We start from the raw sequence: 17,655 nt of genomic DNA on the forward strand, positions 1-17,655 counted from the left end.
CCCCCCCTTCCCTCAGCATCCTCTGCAGCCAGCCCAATATAGCTCATCCCTCACACCTGTCTGACAGAGGACCGGGACACATTGAAAAGTTATGAACAAGTGTTTATTGTGGAGCGGTGAAGATATATATGCATCTTTGTAGCCTATCCTAGCGCTACATCCGTACCAACTTAACAGGTGTCTACCTTTCTGGCCTTATAGGCCCTAACACTATCATAGAATCATAGAATTTACATGGAGGCCCTCGAGTCTGTACTGGCTCTTGCACAGAGCACCCCACATAAGCCCACACATCCCCGTAACCTAGTAACCCCACCTAACCTAAGGGTAATTTAGCATGGTCAATACGCCTAACCTGCACATCTTTGGACTGTGGGAGGAAACAGAAGCACCCGGAGGAAACCCACACAGACACTGGGAGAACGTGCAGATTCTGCAAAGACAGTGACCCAAGGCCGTGAATCGAACCCGGGACCCTGGCGCTGTGAAGCAACTGTGCTAACCACTGTGCTACCGTGCCTAGGTAGATCTCCAGGCGATACATCAGGAGTGGAGGTGGCTTGCTGTGGTTCCTGCCCTGTGACCTCTCCTGCTATTCACCGTTATGCTTGAGCGAGAGCTCAGCGAGGCCGGAGAATCCCACCCTGTACGTTTTCAGGAAGCGGTTAGATATTGCACTGAGTGCAAAGGGGGTCAAAGGTTATTGGGGGAAAAGGGGTCAGGCATTGGGTTGGATGATTATGACTGGCGGAGCAAGCTCGAAGGGCCGAATGGCCTCCTTCTACTCCTATTTTCTATGTTTCTGTTCCTTTCATATAATTACCACTTACCCCTCTAAATTTAATTCTGTTCTTCAGAACGACGATAACTCTCTTTGGATCTATGCACTCTACCAAATCTGCCTCTTCACTATCCTGATTTTAATCATTCCATCTTGCCTCCAGCCTCCTGCATTTCCCTCCCTTAATCTCTGTGTCTCTCTATCCAGCATTCTTCCTTTAATATGCTCCTTAAAACCTGCCACTTTGACACAGCCTTTGGTTACCTTACCCAGTGAGCTCAAGATTAACTTTGAGGGAAGAAGGTAATGAGTTGGTGGGAAGTGAGAGAAACCGCTTTGAGATCGGGAAATCTGGAAGAACTTTAAATGCAGGATCTATTTTTGGCATTTTGCCTAATTCCCTGATGCAACCAGTCAGTTTGAGAGGGTGGCTGAGGGTGGCCAGGGAATATTAGATAGGCCAGAGTGGGAATGTCAGAGGTTAGAAGCAGACCCAATTCTTGTGTTAGAATCTAGAAAGGTCGGGAATGGAATGATTATGGGAATTGGGTGGTAAAGCGGATCCAGTTGGTCGGCACTTCCCGGATGCAACATCCTTGCTTCATCTTTTCCCTGAGGATTCACCAGGTCCAGAAATTAGTCCTGTAGCTCGGGTTAAAATTGAAATGATGGGGTAAACACAAGGTAGGCAGCCTTGCTTTAGCAACCTGCTTCCTGTAGGTGGAATGAGCACCCAGTCCTGCCCTGTCCCAGGTGAGCAGCTTAGAGGCAGGTTGGAAACTTATTTCCAATTTTTAAAAATCGTTGAAACATCCGACTTGACCTAAACGCTTCAATTTTTGGGGTTAAAATTCCAACCAAATATCTGCAGCGATATTCCTGTGACGGCTCCTCTATGTTTTATAAATACTGCATCAATACAAGTTGTTAAATTTTGCTGGAATTTGCCCTTTCCTGAATTATTTACTTTATCTTTACATTTTTCTTCCTATCCTTCCTACGTGACTGAGATCTTCAACTAAAATTGATACAGCAATGAAATACGTACAATTTAGCCAATGCCTTTTAAATAAATTCAATGGCCTTTGATCAAGCTGAAAGTTTCATTAATAGTGAAACTTTCAATATTAAAGTTAAATTAAAGATCGCACATTCGTAACATTTTAATTTAACTTTAATATACCTGCTCTAATATATTGCAAAGACTATCAGATACAGATATAATTCCTCACAGTACAGAACCCTCAGATATACCCATCAAGGTACAGATGTTCACACTCCCTGTGCACACTCAGATATACTGTTCAGGGGACTGATGTTCACACTCCCTGTGCACACTCAGATATACTGTTCAGGGGACTGATGTTCACACTCTCTGTGCACACTCAGATATACTGTTCAGGGGACTGATGTTCACACTCCCTGTGCACACTCAGATATACTGTTCAGGGGACTGATGTTCACACTCTCTGTGCACACTCAGATATACTGTTCAGGGGACTGATGTTCACACTCCCTGTGCACACTCAGATATACTGTTCAGGGGACTGATGTTCACACTCTCTGTGCGCACTCAAATATAAAGTTCAGAGTACTACTACTACTAATAATAATAATTGCTTATTGTCACAAGTAGGCTTCAATGAAGTTACTGTGAAAAGCCCCTAGTCGCCACATCCCAGCGCCTGTTCGGGGAGGCTGGTATGGGAATTGAACCCGCGCTGCTGGCATTGTTCTGCATTACAAGCCAGCTGTTTAGCCCACTGTGCTAAACCAGCCCCTGATGTTTGCACTCCATGTGCACATCCACTCATTTGATCTTCATTCATGATTCAGATATTGCAAAAACTGTTCATGTTGTGTGGTTTTTTTTCTTGTCCACATTAATTTACCAAATAGAGCAGGTGGCTAAATTAATGTTCAATGTGGGTATTGGAGTAGATTCAGCACAGGAAGTCACTTTCCAAATAGTCTTCACGTTTCACCACAAGAGGTGTGTTTGGGAATTCTGTATTAGTTTGTTCTGTGAGGTTGAGATTATGTAAAATTCTCAGTGTGCAGTTTTCGAAGGACACCTCTTCTTCGGGCCCCATGTTAACGGGTTTCACTGAGATTAGGGTCAGCTGTGGAGCTGTGGGGGTGTTAGCAGAACGTAGGGTCAGGGTAGTAGCATAAGACTGGCTACTTATACTTTTTGCAATGACAATTACACAAGTGCCTGGTCTGAAAAAGAGACCACGTTGTGACCAAAATATATGGCTGTAATCCAACATTTTACTCGTTATATTGGGAGCTAAATGACCGTCATTGACCAATAGTAACTTGACAATAATCTTAGCGAGGCAAAACATTGTGTTCCATGAATCTTCAAATCCAACTCCAACTAACCAACATTCCAGAGTTGCTGCAGGCTCAGCAAGATGATGATTGAAATGATTTTCCAAAGTTTTCCAGAAAGCTTCTGACTGACTTGGGAAGGATACTCTGAGCTTGTGGAGCTTGTGATTCAGTGAATCTTGCCCATTGAACTTTGTTAAGTCAGGGTGGATGAGAAAGGGCTCAGACTGATTCGAGGAAACTAATACGATTGTGACAGCAACAAAGACCAAAGTTAAAACTGCAGCAAGTTTGAATGAAGCAACAAAGTCCGATTCCAGAGATATTGGACGAGGCGTCTGCTCCCTTGATTCCATTCCATACCAAAAGCAATTGTTTTCAAACTCAGGAAAACTGTCGGACTGAGCAATATTAGCAATTGCTGCCTGTTCATTAAACAGCTCTCCCATCCTGATCTCATCTGTAACAGACATTAAAGGAGAAAGACTTTCATTTACTTATTAACTGTTCTCTCTCAAACATCTTTACATGGTAAAAGAGCTTGTAGATGGCAGCAATTATAACATGATAGAATTTCAGGTTCATTTGAAGGGGAGAAGGGTGGATCTAAGACCAGAGTTTTAAAGCTGAATAGAGATCATTATTAAGGTAGCAAAGCAGAGCCTAGGTGAATTGGGAAATTAGGTTAAGATACTTTTAAATATATATTTTTATGATTCTCACCAAAGATTTATCCCAGTTAGATGGAAAGATGCATCATCCATGACTGAATAAGGAAGTTAGGAATTGTACCAAATTGAAAGAAACACTGTATAAATTTTCAAAGATTGGTTGGCCAGAAAATTGGTCAGGTTTTAAGAACTATTAAAGAATGAGTTAAAAAATCACCAAGAGGGAGAAAGTAGAGTGTGAGAGAAAGATATCTTGTAATATAAAAACAGAGAGCGATAGTTTCTACATTTGACTTCCGGTGGCGGCCATGGAGGAGTAGGTCGCACGTTTGATAGCTCCTGCCTGTAACGGACTTTTGGACCTTTTCCCCCAATTTTTTGGGGATTTTATGGGATAAATCGGTGAAGAGTGAGACAGTAAGGAGAAATCCCCCTCCGGTGTATGGAGAATTGGACCAGAAGTGGCCGTGAAAGAAGACAAAGTCCTATAAGGGAGACGCAAGCAGAGCTGGTAACACGGGACAGCATGGCAGAGAAGCAGGGCCACGGGGAGACGGCACAGTAGTCGACGGAGCAGCTGGTGAAGTTTTGAAATGAAATGAAAATCGCTTATTGTCACAAGTAGGCTTCAAATGAAGTTACTGTGAAAAGCCCCTAGTCGCCATATTCTGGCGCCTGTTCAGGGAGGCTAGTACGGGGATTGAACCGTGCTGTTGGCCTGCCTTGGTCTGCTTTCAAAGCCAGTGATTTAGCCCAGTGTTTCGAGGATTGCTTTGCCAAGCTGACAGACACGCTGGACTCGATTAAGGCTTCGATTGATCAAGTGGTTCAGAATCAGGAAACCCACGGGAGAGCGATCCAGAAGGTCGAACAAAAGTTGTCCAAGCACAAGGAGTATATAACCGTGCTGGGAAGCAAGGTGGGGATGATGAACGACCGCCAGAAAAGAATGCAGGAGAAGCTGGAGGGCCTGGAGAATATGTCGAGGAGGCAGAATCTCAGAATTGTTGGCCTCCCTGAAGGCAGTGAGGGATTGGATGCGAGGGCCTATGTGACGGACATGTTGGAGAAGTTGATGGGGGCTGGGGGTGTTCTCTCGGCCCCTAGAATTGCACAGAGTACACAGAGCCCTCGCGAGGAAGCCCAGAGCGAACGAGCCGCCGAGGGCCATGGTGGTACGTTTTCACCATTTCATGGACAAGGAACACGTTTTGCGGTGGGCCAAGAAAGAACGGAGCAGCAAGAGGGAGAACTGTGAGTTGCGCATCTATCAGGACCTGGGAGCGGATTTGGCCAAGAGGCAAGCTCGCTTCAATCGGGCAAAAACGACCCTCTTTAAGAAGGGGGTGAAGTTCCGGATGCTGTACCCAGCCCGCCTGTGGGTCACACATGAGGAACGGGAATTCTACTTTGAAACGCCAAAGTATGGACCTTTATTAAAGAAATGAACCTGGAGGTGAATTAAAAGACACTGAAGCCTTGGAGAAGTATTGTGGCAGCGATTTGCGGTGCTGGATTGTGTAAATTTAAGTAGCTCTATGTGAAATAATGGGCTGTGTGGATGGTTAAAGGTTGATATGTCTTGCAGGGACCTTGTTAGAGGGGGGATGGGTTTTGAATTTAGTTCTGCTTTTTGGGTGACTATTTTTCTAAAGTGACTGTTTCTTCACTGTTTTTTCTGGGGAAATGCCACTGTTTTACTGGGGAATGTGATGCTTTTAAAATGTTTATCCATATGGGGGAAGAGAGGAGAGTACAATAGGGAGACAGACTGCTTGGTGCCAGGGGCGGGAGCTATCGAGTCAGCATGGGTCAGCTGACTCCCAGAACTGTGGTGGGGGATGAGCAGTTGTTAAGCTGGAGCTTGACTTGGGGATTGAGTTTCTAGTGTTGTTGCTAGTGGGAGAGGGAGGGGGGATCTGCTTTGCTGACAGGGGAGGAACTGTTACTAGGGGACAAATGGGAGGTTGGAACAGCGACAACCCGAGTGGGAACTCGACGAAGTGGAGGGCACGAGCTCGAGGCTGGCCTAAAAATGGTGATGGGTAGTCGACGGGAGGGGGGGGGTGTCTCGCTCTACGCGGATGACCTGCTCTTGTACATTTCGGACCCGTTGGAGGGGATGGGGGAAGTAATTCGAATCTTGGGGGAATTTGGCAATTTTTTGGGCTATAAATTGAAGATGGGGAAAAGCGAGATGTTTGCGATCCAGGCAAGAGGACAGGAGAAGAGACTGGGAGAGCTGCCGCTTAGAATGGTAGGGATGAGCTTTCAATATCTGGGAATCCAGGTGGCCCGGGAATGGGAGGCACTACACAAGTTAAACCTATCCCGGTTGGTAGAACAAATGGAAGGGGACTTTAAGAGATGGGACATGCTCCCGCTATCACTGGCGGGGAGGGTACAGACCGTGAAAATGACGGGCCTCCCCAGATTTCTGTTTGTCTGTCAGTGCCTCCCCATCTTCATCCCAAAGGCCTTTTTCAAGCGGGTGAATAAGGTTATTTTGGGCTTTGTGTGGGCGGGTAAAACCCCGCGAGTGAAGAAAGTGTTGCTGGAGCGCAGGAGGGTGGGTTGATGCTGTCGAACTTTTGCAATTACTACTGGGCGGCTAATATAGCCATGATTAGGAAGTGGGTAGTGGGGGAGGGGTCGGCATGGGAGCGGATGGAGGCGGCGTCATGTAAAGACACCAGTTTGGGTGCACTGGTAACGGCACCTCTGCCGTTCTCACTGGTCCGATACTCCACAAGTCCGGTGGTAGCGGCGGCTCTGAGGATCTGGGGGCAATGGAGGAGATATAAGAGAGTGAAGGGAGCATCGATTTGGACCCTGATTTATGATAACCACAGGTTTGTACCGTGTAGGCTAGACGGCGGGTTCCGGAGTTGGCAGAGGGCAGATATTGGAAGGATGGGGGATCTATTTATAGATGGGAGCTTTCCCAGCTTGAAACCTTTGGAGGATAAATTTAAATTGGCTGCAGGGAATGGGTTTTAGGTATTTGCCGGTATGAGACTTCCTGAGAAGGAAGGTTCCGGCCTTTCCGCTGCTGCTGCCACGGGGGATACAGGATAGAGTAGTCTCCAGTACCTGGGTGGGAGCGGGGAAGGTATCGGATATTTACCAGGAGCTTTCGGAGGCAGAGGAAACCCCGGTGGAGAAGCTTAAGGGTAAGTGGGAGGATGAGCTAGGAGGAGAGATAGAGGCGGGTCTGTGGGCAGATGCCCTAAGCAGGGTTAATACGTCCTCATCATGCGCCAGGCTTATCCTGATACAATTCAAGGTAGTTCACCGGGCACACAGGACAGTGGCTCGGATGAGTAAGTTCTTCGGGGTAGAGGATAGGTGTGCGAGGTGCCCGGAAGCCCAGCAAATCATGCCCACATGTTTTGGGCATGTCCGAAGCTTAGAGGGTTTTGACAGGGTTTGGCTAAGGCAATGTCCACGGTACTAAAAACACGGGTGGTGCAGAGTCTGGAGGTAGCGATCTTTGGCATGTCGGGAGTTCAGAGGGTGAAAGAGGCCGACGTCCTGGCCTTTGCCTCCCTGGTAGCCCGGAGACGGATCTTGTTAATGTGGAGGGACTCGAACCCCCCGAGTGTAGAGACCTGGGTTAGTGACATGGCTGGGTTTCTCAGTCTTGAGAAAATAAAGTTTGCCTTAAGAGGGTCAATGTTCGGGTTCTCCCGGAGGTGGCAGCCGTTCATCGACTTTCTCGGGGAAAATTAAAATGTCAGCAGATGCAATATTCCAAAGGGGGGATGGGGCGGGTTGTTGTTTGGTTGATATGCGTGAAGATTGGGCTGGGGGGGGGGGGGGGGGGAATGTTTATTTTACCATGTTGATGTTATTGTTTATGTTACTGTTATACAAATTTTCAAATACCTTAATAAAATATTATTTTTTTTAAAGTTTCTACATTTAAATAGAAACATAGAAAATAGAAGCAGGAGGAGGCCATTCAGCCCTTCAACCTGCTTCACCAATCAATATGAACATGGTAATCATCCAACACACGAAGGTGTTACATCCGCCATTTTCAAATCCACTGGGTCCCTTTCAGAACCTAGGGAATTTTGGAAGATGACACCGAAGATGATACCATCAATAGGGCATCACGGTAGCATTGTGGATAGCACAATTGCTTCACAGCTCCAGGGTCCCAGGTTTGATTCCGGCTTGGGTCACTGTCTGTGCGGAGTCTGCACATCCTCCCCATGCCTGCGTGGGTTTCCTCCGGGTGCTCCGGTTTCCTCCCACAGTCCAAAGATGTGCAGGTTAGGTGGATTGGCCATGATCAATTGCCCTTGGAGTCCAAAATTGCCCTTAGTGTTGGGTGGGGTTACTGGGTTATGGGGATAGGGTGGAGGTGTTGACCTTGGGTAGGGTGCTCTTTCCAGGAGCCGGTGCAGACTCGATGGGCTGAATGGCTTCCTTCTGCACTGTAAATTCTATGATCTATGATCTCTGTATCTGTTTCTTTTAAGACCCTAGGATGCAGTCCATCCATTCCTAGGAATGTGTCAGCCATAATCAATAGGAGCAGGGACATCCGGTGGTGCCATGCAGTGAGGGGTCGCACATCTGTTAGCTCCCGCTCAAGATGGGATTTTTCTGTCCTTTCCCCGTCTGAAGGCCAATGCTTTTGGATAGAAAGAGGTGTAGGAGTGCCAAGAGAAGGTGTAACTCCTCTGGTGTAGCTGGTCGATGGATCCATGATGGATCTCGTTGTGGGACAAGAAGAAAAGAGCTGCTGGAACAGGATAGTCTTCAAGATGCTCCACAGGGTAAGATGGTGTTCTGCCTGTCCAGTGGTCAATGGAGCAGTTTATAATAATCTTTATGATTGTCACAAGTAGGCTGACATTAACACTGCAATGAAGTTACTGTGAAAAGCCCCTAGTCGCCACACTCAGGCGCCTGTTCGGGTACACAGAGGGAGAACTCAAAATGTCCAATTCACCCAACAAGCACGTCTTTCAGGACTTGTGGGAGGAAACCGGAGAACTCGGAGGAAACCCACGCAGACACGGGGAGAACGTGCAGCCTCCACACAGACAGTGACCCAAGCTGGGAATCGAACCCAGTGCTAGCCACTGTGCTACTGTGCCGCCCTGCAGTTAGTGGAGTTTCTGAACGCTACGTTCAGCCAGCAGACAAAGGGGCCCTGGAGGACCTGGCCAAGGTAGTGGAACTGATTGGAGCAGGGATTGAGGGAGTGGAGCAGAGGCTGGAGTCCCAGGACCAGGCGATCCAGAAAGTGGAGGGGATGGGGGATCAGTTGGCCTCATTGGTGGCTGAGGTGGGGGTGATACAGGAGACCCAGAAGAGGCTGAAGGAGAAGGTGGAGGATCTGGAGAACCGCTCCTGAAGGCAAATATTTGAGGATTCTGGGGATGCCCGAAGTCACAGAAGGTGCGGCAGCTGCCGCGTCTGTGGCCAAAATGTTGGAGCAGTTGTTTAGGGATGGGGCCTATGGCCAGCCGACGCACAGAGTGCTAATGAGGAGACTGCGAGTGGGCGAGAAGCTAAGGGTCATGGTAGTGTAGCTGCTTTGGACAAGGAGAAGATTTTTCGGTGGGTGAAGCAGACGATGAAGTGCACCTGGGAAGGGAACGAACTGCGGGTGTATCAGAACCTGGGAGCAGAGCTGGCAAAGAGAAGGGCCGGGTTCAATTGGGTCAAGGCAGCCCTCTTCAAGAATGGATGAAGTTTGGGGTTCTGTACCAAGCTCGCCTCTGGGTGACTTTTCAGAAACGTGAATATTTTTTTGGAACACCAGAGGCGGCAATGGAGTTCATGAGGGACAATAGACTGGCAGGAGAATGGGGACATTGAACTTTGGAGGAGTTTGGTGAATGTTTCTTTGTTCTCGGGAAACTTTTTCCTTTGTTTTGAAATGTTCCTCTGATTGATGGTGTGTTTGAATTGCCGGCCCTCCGCGGGGGAACATCAAGGTGTGAGTGCACCTTTTCTATCATGCTAGCTGGGCAGGCTAGTTAACAGGAGTGCAGTACAGGTTGTCAGGAGATAGAAGTGGGGGAGGGGAGGTGGGGTTGCTGTTTTGTTTGGGAGAGGAGATGGGAGGGGGGGAATGGTTGCTGAGGAATGTGTGGCTGCTATGGTGCAGCTGGAAAGGGTTTGATGACGGTGGACGTCCAGGGGGGGGGGGGGGGGGGGGGGGGGGCCTGGAGGGTCAGTTGACATGGGCCAAAAAGGGATATGGTTGATCGGGGGGGGGGGGGCAAATAGGCCAGTCCAACGGTCACGTGTGTTCGTGCACCTGAGGAGTCTAAAAGCGGCATGGCCTTTTTGCAGGAGACGCATAGTCTCCCAAAAGGAGAATCCCGTCTTATAAGGAAGGCAAATACAGGGTAAATTAATAAGGTGGATTCAAAATTAGCTTAGCTGCAGGAGACAGGGTGATGACAGACGGCTGCTTTAGTGACTGGAAGCCAGTGTCCTGGGTACCCTATTGTTTGCCATAAATTACATCGCTGAGTATGTGGGGGGTGGGATCAGTAAGTTTGCGGATGACACAAAGATTGGCCGGGTGGTTAACAGTGAGGTTCAGTGTGTTGAGTTACAGGAAGATAACAGACGGGATGGTCAAATGGGCAGATAAGTGGCAAATAGAATTTAACCCTGAAAAGTGTGAGGTGATAAACTTCGGAAGGAGAAATTTGACGTGGAGGTTTTCGATGAATGGCCTGACACTGGGAAGTTCCGAGGAACAAAGGAACGGTGGCAAGAGATGGCATGGTAGCACAGTGGTTAGTACTGTTGCTTCACAGCGCCAGGATCCCGGGTTCAATTCCCGGCTTGGGTCTGTGTAGATTCTGCACATTCTCCCCGTGTCTGCGTGGGTTTCCTCCGGGTGCTCCGGTTTCCTCCCACAAGTCCCGAAAGACACGCTGTTGGGTGAATTGAACATTCTGAATTCTCCCTCTGTGACCCAAACAGGTGCCAGTATGTGGCAACTAGGGGATTTTCACAGTAACTTCATTGCAGTGTTAATGTAAGCCTATTTGTGACAATAATAAAGATTATATTATGTTTGTCCATAGATCTCTGAAGGCAGAAGGGCAGGTTAATAGGGTGGGTGGAAAAGGCATATGAGACATTTGCTTTTTATCAATCAAAGCATAGATTACAAAAGCAGGGAGGTCATGTTGGAGTTGTATAGAACATTGGTGAGGCCACAGCTGGAGCACTGGGTGTAATTCTGGTCGCCACATTATAGGAAGGATGTGATTGTACTGGAGGGGGTGCAGAGGAGATTCACCAGGATGGTGCCTGGGATGGAACATTTCAGTTATGAAGAGAGGTTGGATAGGTTTGGGTTGTTTTCTCTGGAGCAGAGAAGATGAGGGGCGACCTGATCGAGGTGAACAAGATTCTGAGGGGCATGGACAGGGTGGGTAGGGAGCAGCTGTTCCCCTGAAGGCTCAGTCACGAGGGGAACACAAGGTTAAGGTGAGGGTCAGGAGGTTTAGGGGGGATTTGAAGAAATACTTTTTTACCCAGAGGGTGTTGAGTGTCTGGAACGCGCTGCCTGGGAGGGGGGTAGAGGTGGGTTGCCTCACATCCTTTAAAAAGGGACCTGGATGAGCCCTTGGCACGTCTGAACATTCAAGGCTATGGGCCAAGTGCTAACAAATGGGATTAGGTGGGCAGGTCAGGTGTTTTTCATGTGTCTGCACAGGCTCGATGAGCCAAAGTGCCTATTCTGCACTTTTATTAAAATTTAGAAGACCCAATTATTTTTTCCAATTCAGGGGTAATTTAGCGTGGCCAATCCACCTACCCTGAACATCTTTAGGTTGTGGGGGTGAGCCCCATGCAGACACAGGGAGAATGTGCAAACTCCACACGGACAATGACCCGGGACTGGGATTGAACCTGGGTCCTTGGCAACATGAGGCAGCAGTGCTAACCACTGTGCCACCGTGCTGCCTCCTCGTGCCTCTTCTGCACTCTGTGATTGGGTTTCCTCTGGGTGCTCCGGTTTCCTACCACAGTCCAAAGCTATGCAGTTAGGTGGATTGACCATAATCATTGCGGGTGGTTATAGGGATTGGGTGGGGGTGGGAGTGGGCTAAGGTAGGGGGCTCTTTCAGAGGGTCAGTGCAGACTCGATGGGCCGAATGGCCTTGATGTGACCATCAATTCACTAGAAACACGATTGGAAGTAAACTGTGGTTTTAATAGTCTTACAACTGAGCCTGCCTGCGACCAGAAGAACTGAGAGCAGGCTTACGGCTGCAGCACTTTATACTTCTGGTAGTGGGAGGGGCCATGGGCGGGGCCATGGGCGGAGCCGAGGGTGGAGCCCTGTACAAGCTCCTCATCTCCCCCTATGGGCAGAGCCGCGCAACGGCTCACATACAGAGCCCACAAGGACACAATACAATACAATGCAATACAGTGTGAATTCACCCCCTGTAAAAAAATCAAGTCCGGCGGGGGTGACGGGTCTACAAGTTGAGCCGGTCCGGTGGCCGAGTCGTCCTTTGGGATCGGCGGAGCACCGGGGTTGCAGCCTCTTCGGGTGGCTGGGTGGTGACGATCGGTGTGGGTATGAGGGTGGACTCTGGGGGGTGTTTCGGTCCGAGCTCCGTTCCTGACCGGCGCGACGGGCGACGGGGTGGCGCAGGAAACCTATAGGCGCGGGGGTGCCGAGCGTGGGCAGGTAACCCAAAGGCGCAGGGGTGCAGGGTGTGGGGGGTTGGGTGGGGTGTAGTGTGAGGGGTACCTCGGCGGTGGTGGTGGTGGATCCTGCAGGCGCCAGGTCCCGGAGGGAAACGGTGTCCTGACGGCCGTCGGGGTGTTCAATAAAGGTGTAGTGTGGGTTTGAATGTAGCAGTAGCACTCTCTCTACTAGCGGGTCTGTTTTGTGTGTCCGGACGTGCTTCTGGAGGAGAACCGGGCCCAATGTCCTCAACCAGGATGGGAGCGAAGCCCCCGTGGTAGTGCCCCTAGGGAAAACAAATAATCGTTCGTGAGGAGTCTGGTTGGTGGCGGTGCACAGGAGGGACCTAATTGCATGGAGCGCGTCGGGGAGGACCTCCTGCCAGTGGGAGGTCGGGAGATTCCTGGACCGTAGGGTCAGTAGGACGGTCTTCCAGACCGTCGCGTTCTCCCTCTCCACCTGCCCGTTCCCCCTGGGTTGTAGCTGGTAGTCCTGCTCGAGGCGATGCCCTTGTCGAGCAGATACTGACGCAGCTCGTCGCTCATGAAGGATGAACCCCGGTCGCTGTGTACGTGGCTGGGGAAACCGAACAGGGTGAAGACACTGTGCAGAGCTCTGATGACTGTGGGAGGTCATATCGGGGCACGGGATAGCAAAGGGGAAGCGGGAGAATTCGTCTATGACATTGAGGAAGTACACATTTCGATTGGTCGAGGGGAGCGGCCCTTTGAAATCGATGCTCAAGCGTTCAAAGGGCCGGGATGCCTTTACCAGGTGGGCCTTGTCTGGTCTATAGAAGTGCGGTTTGCACTCCGCGCAGATCGGGCAATCCCTGGTGATGGCTTTTAGGTCATTGTGGATAGCCTTCAGGCGGTCGTCTTGTGCGCTGGCGCATGTGCCGCGGGACAAGGCATCTGGGGGCTGGTTGAGCTTCCCCGGTCGATATATGATATCGTAATTATAGGTGGAGAGTTCGATCCTCCACCTCAAGATTTTATCATTTTTAATTTTGTCCCTTTGCGAGTTGTCGAACATGAAGGCAACCGATCTCTGGCCGGTGATGAGGGTAAACCTCCTACCTGCGAGGTAGTGCCTCCAGTGCCGTACGGCTTCCACAATGGCTTGAGCTTCTTTTTTGACTGAGGAGTGTCGAAGTTCCGAAGCGGAGAGGGTCCGGGAGAAGAAGGCGACTGGTCTCCCTGCCTGGTTCAGAATGGCGGCGAGAGTGACCTCTGAGGCATCGCTCTCCACCTGAAAGGGGACGGGTTCATCCACCGCCCGTATGGCGGCTTTGCCGATGTCCTCCTTGATGCAGTTGAAGGCCTGGCGGGCCTCAACTGACAGTGGGAAGAGTGTGGTCTTAAATAGTGGGCGGGCTTTGTCCGCATACTGGGGGATCCACTGGGCGTAATAAGAGAAGAATCCCCGGCACCCCTTGAGGGCCCTGGGACAATGAGGGAGGGGGAGTTGTAAGAGGGGGCACATACGGTCCGGGTCAGGCCCCAGGACTCCGTTTTCCACGACATAGCCGAGGATGGCTAGTCTGGTAGTGCGGAAAACGCATTTCTCCTTATTGTAGGTGAGATTGAGTTTCTGGGCGGTCTGGAGAAATCGGTGGAGATTGGCGTCGTGGTCCTGCTGGTCATGGCTGCAGATGGTGACATTGTCCAAGTACGGAAATGTTGCCCGCAGCTCGTACTGGTCCACCATTCGGTCCATTGCTCGTTGGAACACAGAGACCCTATTCGTGATGCCAAAGGGGACCCGGAGGAAATGGAAGAGGCGGCCATCTGCCTCGAATGCCGTGTAGTGGCGGTCCTCCGGGCGGATTGGGAGCTGGTGGTATGCAGACTTCAGATCCACCGTGGAGAATATGCGGTACTGGGCGATCTGATTAACCATGTCTGCAATTCTGGGGAGGGGGTACGCATCGAGGTGCGTGAACCGGTTAATGGTTTGGCTGTAATCAACCACCATTCAGAACTTTTCCCCGGTCTTGTCGACCACCACCTGAGCTCTCCAGGGGCTGTTACTGGCCTCTATGACTCCCTCACGTAGGAGCCGCTGGACTTCGGCTCTGATGAATATTTCTGTCCTGTAGGCTGTACCGCCAGCTGCGAGTGGCCCTGTCCTGCAGGCTGTACCGCCTGCTGCGAGTGGCCCTGTCCTGCAGGCTATACCGCCTGCTGCGAGTGGCTACGGGTTTGCAGTTAGCAGTGAGATTAGCGAAGAGTGGAGGGGGGTTGATTTTAAGTGTCGCTATACTGCAGATAGTGAGTGGAGGTAGGGGTCCGCCGAAGCTGAGTGTGAAGCTCCTGAGGTTACACTGAAAGTCGAGCCCGAGTAAGAGTGGGGAGCAGAGGTCGGGGAGTACATACTGCTGGAAATTAGAGTAGCTGGCGCCCTGTATCGTTAGGGTCACGGCGGTGCGCCCTTGTATGTGGACTGAGTGCGAGCCCGAGGCGAGGGAGATAGTTTGCCGTGCAGGGAAGATAGGGAGCGAACAGCGTCTTACCAGGTCAGGATGTACGAAGCTCTCGGTGCTCCTGGAATCGAAGAGGCACGGTGTCCTGTACCCGTTGATTTTAACGGACATCATCGAGCTCTGGAGGTGCTTCGGACGCGACTGGTCCAACGTGACTGAGTTGAGTTGCGGGTAGTCGGCGGCTCGATCAGCTGTGCTGGAGCGGCCCCGTGATGACTGTCCGCTGAGGTCATAGTCGTCGAGGTGAAGTTCGGGTGATGGCCCCCGTTGTTCGCACGTGGCGGGCGGCGAGGAAGTTGGCGTCCAAGATGGCGGCCCCCATGACTCGCACATGGCCGGCCGCGTGGGGAGGATTGCCAAGATGGCGGCCCCCATGAGTCGCACATGTCGGGTGGAGGTGGAGTCGGCAGACACGCTGCAGCATTACGGGGTCTGCGGGCCTGCGAGTTTGGGAGGCGAGTGCTCTGGACTGCGGGGGAGTTAGAAAGTTTCGACTTTGCCAGGCATACTCGGGCATAATGTCCTTTGCGGCCGCAGCTGTTGCAGGTCGCGTTGCGGGCCGGGCAGTGCTACCGCGGGTGTTGGGGCTGGCCACAAAAATGGCACGCTGGTGCTCCATAGTGGGTGGGTGGCCGCGCGGCGCAGGCCTGGGGCAGTCGCTGGTCGGCGGTCCACGATGGGGTCGCTTGGTCTGCGGGGAATGAGTTCAGACTGCGGAACGTGACCTCCATAGTCATTGCTAACTCTACCGTGTCCTCCAAGTTCTGGGCCCCTTTTTCAAGCAATCGCTTGCGCACATAGTTAGACCTAAGCCCCGCAACGTATACATCACGGACAGCGAGTTCCATATGCTGGGCAGCTGTTACAGCCTGAAAGTTGCAGTCCCGAGCAAGAGCTTTTAACTCGCACAGAAAATCTTCCAGCGACTCTGCGGGGCGCTGGCGGCGGGTAGTGAAAATGTGCTGCTTGTAGACCTCGTTAATCGGCCGCACGTACAATCGGTCGAGCATAGCCAGGGCCTCGGTATATGAGGTGGTACAATTGAATTGCGTAGAGATACGATGGCTCACCCGTGCGTGCAGTAGGTTGAGTTTCTGCTCCTCTGTAGTCTCGGAGGTAGTCGATTCAGCCAGGTACTCCTTGAAACATTGAAGCCAGTGTAGGAAGATTTCCTTCGCCTCTGCAGCCTGCGGGTCGAGTTCTAGTCGATCAGGTTTGAGGGCTGATTCCATAGTAGTTTTCTTCAAGTTTTCTAAGACTATTAAATTGATGTGACCCTCAATTCACTAGAGACACGATTGGAAGTAAACTGTGGTTTTAATAGTCTTACAACTGAGCCTGCCTGCGACCAGAAGAACTGAGAGCAGCACTATATACTTCTGGTAGTGGGAGGGGCCATGGCGGAGCCAAGGGTGGAGCCCTGTACAAGCTCCTCATCTCCCCCTATGGGCAGAGCCGCGCAACAGCTCACATACAGAGCCCACAAGGACATAATACAATGCAATGCAATACAGTGTGAATTACAATACAGTATGAATTCACCACAGGCCTCCTTCTGCACTGTAGGAATTATATGGTTCTAACCCTAGGTTTGCACTGAGTGTCAACCATTAGAACGGAGAAGGATGAGGGGCGACTTGATAGAGGTTTATAAGATGATCAGGGGAATAGATAGAGTAGACAGTCAGAGACTTTTTCCCCGGGTGGAACACACCATTACAAGGGGACATAAATTTAAGGTGAATGGTGGAAGATATAGAGGGGATGTCAGAGGTAGGTTCTTTACCCAGAGAGTAGTGGGGGCATGGAATGCACTGCCTGTGGTAGTAGTTGAGTCGGAAAATTTATGGACCTTCAAGCGGCTATTGGATAGGTACTTGGATTAGGGTAGAATAATGGAGTGTAGGTTAACTTCTTAAGGGCAGCACGGTAGCATTGTGGATAGCACAATTGCTTCACAGCTCCAGGGTCCCAAGTTCGATTTCGACTTGGGTCACTGTCTGTGTGGAGTCTGCACATCCTCCCCGTGACTGCGTGGGTTTCCTCCGGGTGCTCCGGTTTCCTCCCACAGTCCAAAGATGTGCAGGTTGGGTGGATTGGCCATGAAAAATTGTCCAAAATTCTATGATTAACCTAGGACAAAAGTTCGGCGCAACATCGTGGGCCGAAGGGCCTGTTCTGTGCTGTATTTCTCTATAACTCTATAACCCGCCTACCCCACAATCCAACACTGCTCTGTTTGGGAGTTTCTCTCTCCACTTACCTGCATTTGGTGAATCAGGGCATCCAGGGCTCATGCTAAGCGTTTTGCCAGGTTGTGTGGTCTCAGCTCCACTCCCAGGGTCTGCAATACTATCGGCTGTTGGGAACTGTGAATTCAGGGGGCTGGGAATGTCTGTAAACTCGGGCCCACAGCAGGTATCTGGAATCTGTCTCTCCAGCTCACATTCACTGACTTCCATTGCTCAGAATAAACCAGTTCGGCCAGTTCCCAGGAGCTGGTTTTTGTACAGGGAATGAGGGAGTGGTTCCCGCACTTCACTGAAATGCTTCTTTCACTTCTCTATCCCTGTGATTTATTTACCATTTGTGAAATGAAACTTAATGATTCTGTTTTTTATCGCTCCATAAATTAGCATGAATATTAATTCAGTTCTGTATATTGCTGGCAGTGATAGTTCATCTG

At 50.4% G+C, this 17,655-nt stretch overlaps 1 protein-coding gene across 1 annotated transcript; it reads right to left on the reverse strand.

The window, feature by feature from the left end:
* Window positions 1-2,648: 2,648 nt before the first annotated feature.
* LOC119955543 lies at window positions 2,649-17,431 on the reverse strand. The gene is made up of 2 exons (XM_038781816.1): window positions 17,233-17,431; window positions 2,649-3,578 (listed from the first exon to the last, which is right to left on the reverse strand). Exons 1-2 carry the CDS (start codon window positions 17,429-17,431, stop codon window positions 2,725-2,727), a joined length of 1,053 nt encoding a protein of 350 aa, XP_038637744.1. The 3' UTR covers window positions 2,649-2,724.
* Between the last annotated feature and the right edge of the window lie 224 nt (window positions 17,432-17,655).

Source organism: Scyliorhinus canicula, chromosome 21 (genome assembly GCF_902713615.1).
Source record: "Scyliorhinus canicula chromosome 21, sScyCan1.1, whole genome shotgun sequence".
Classification (NCBI taxonomy): Eukaryota; Metazoa; Chordata; class Chondrichthyes; order Carcharhiniformes; family Scyliorhinidae; genus Scyliorhinus; species Scyliorhinus canicula.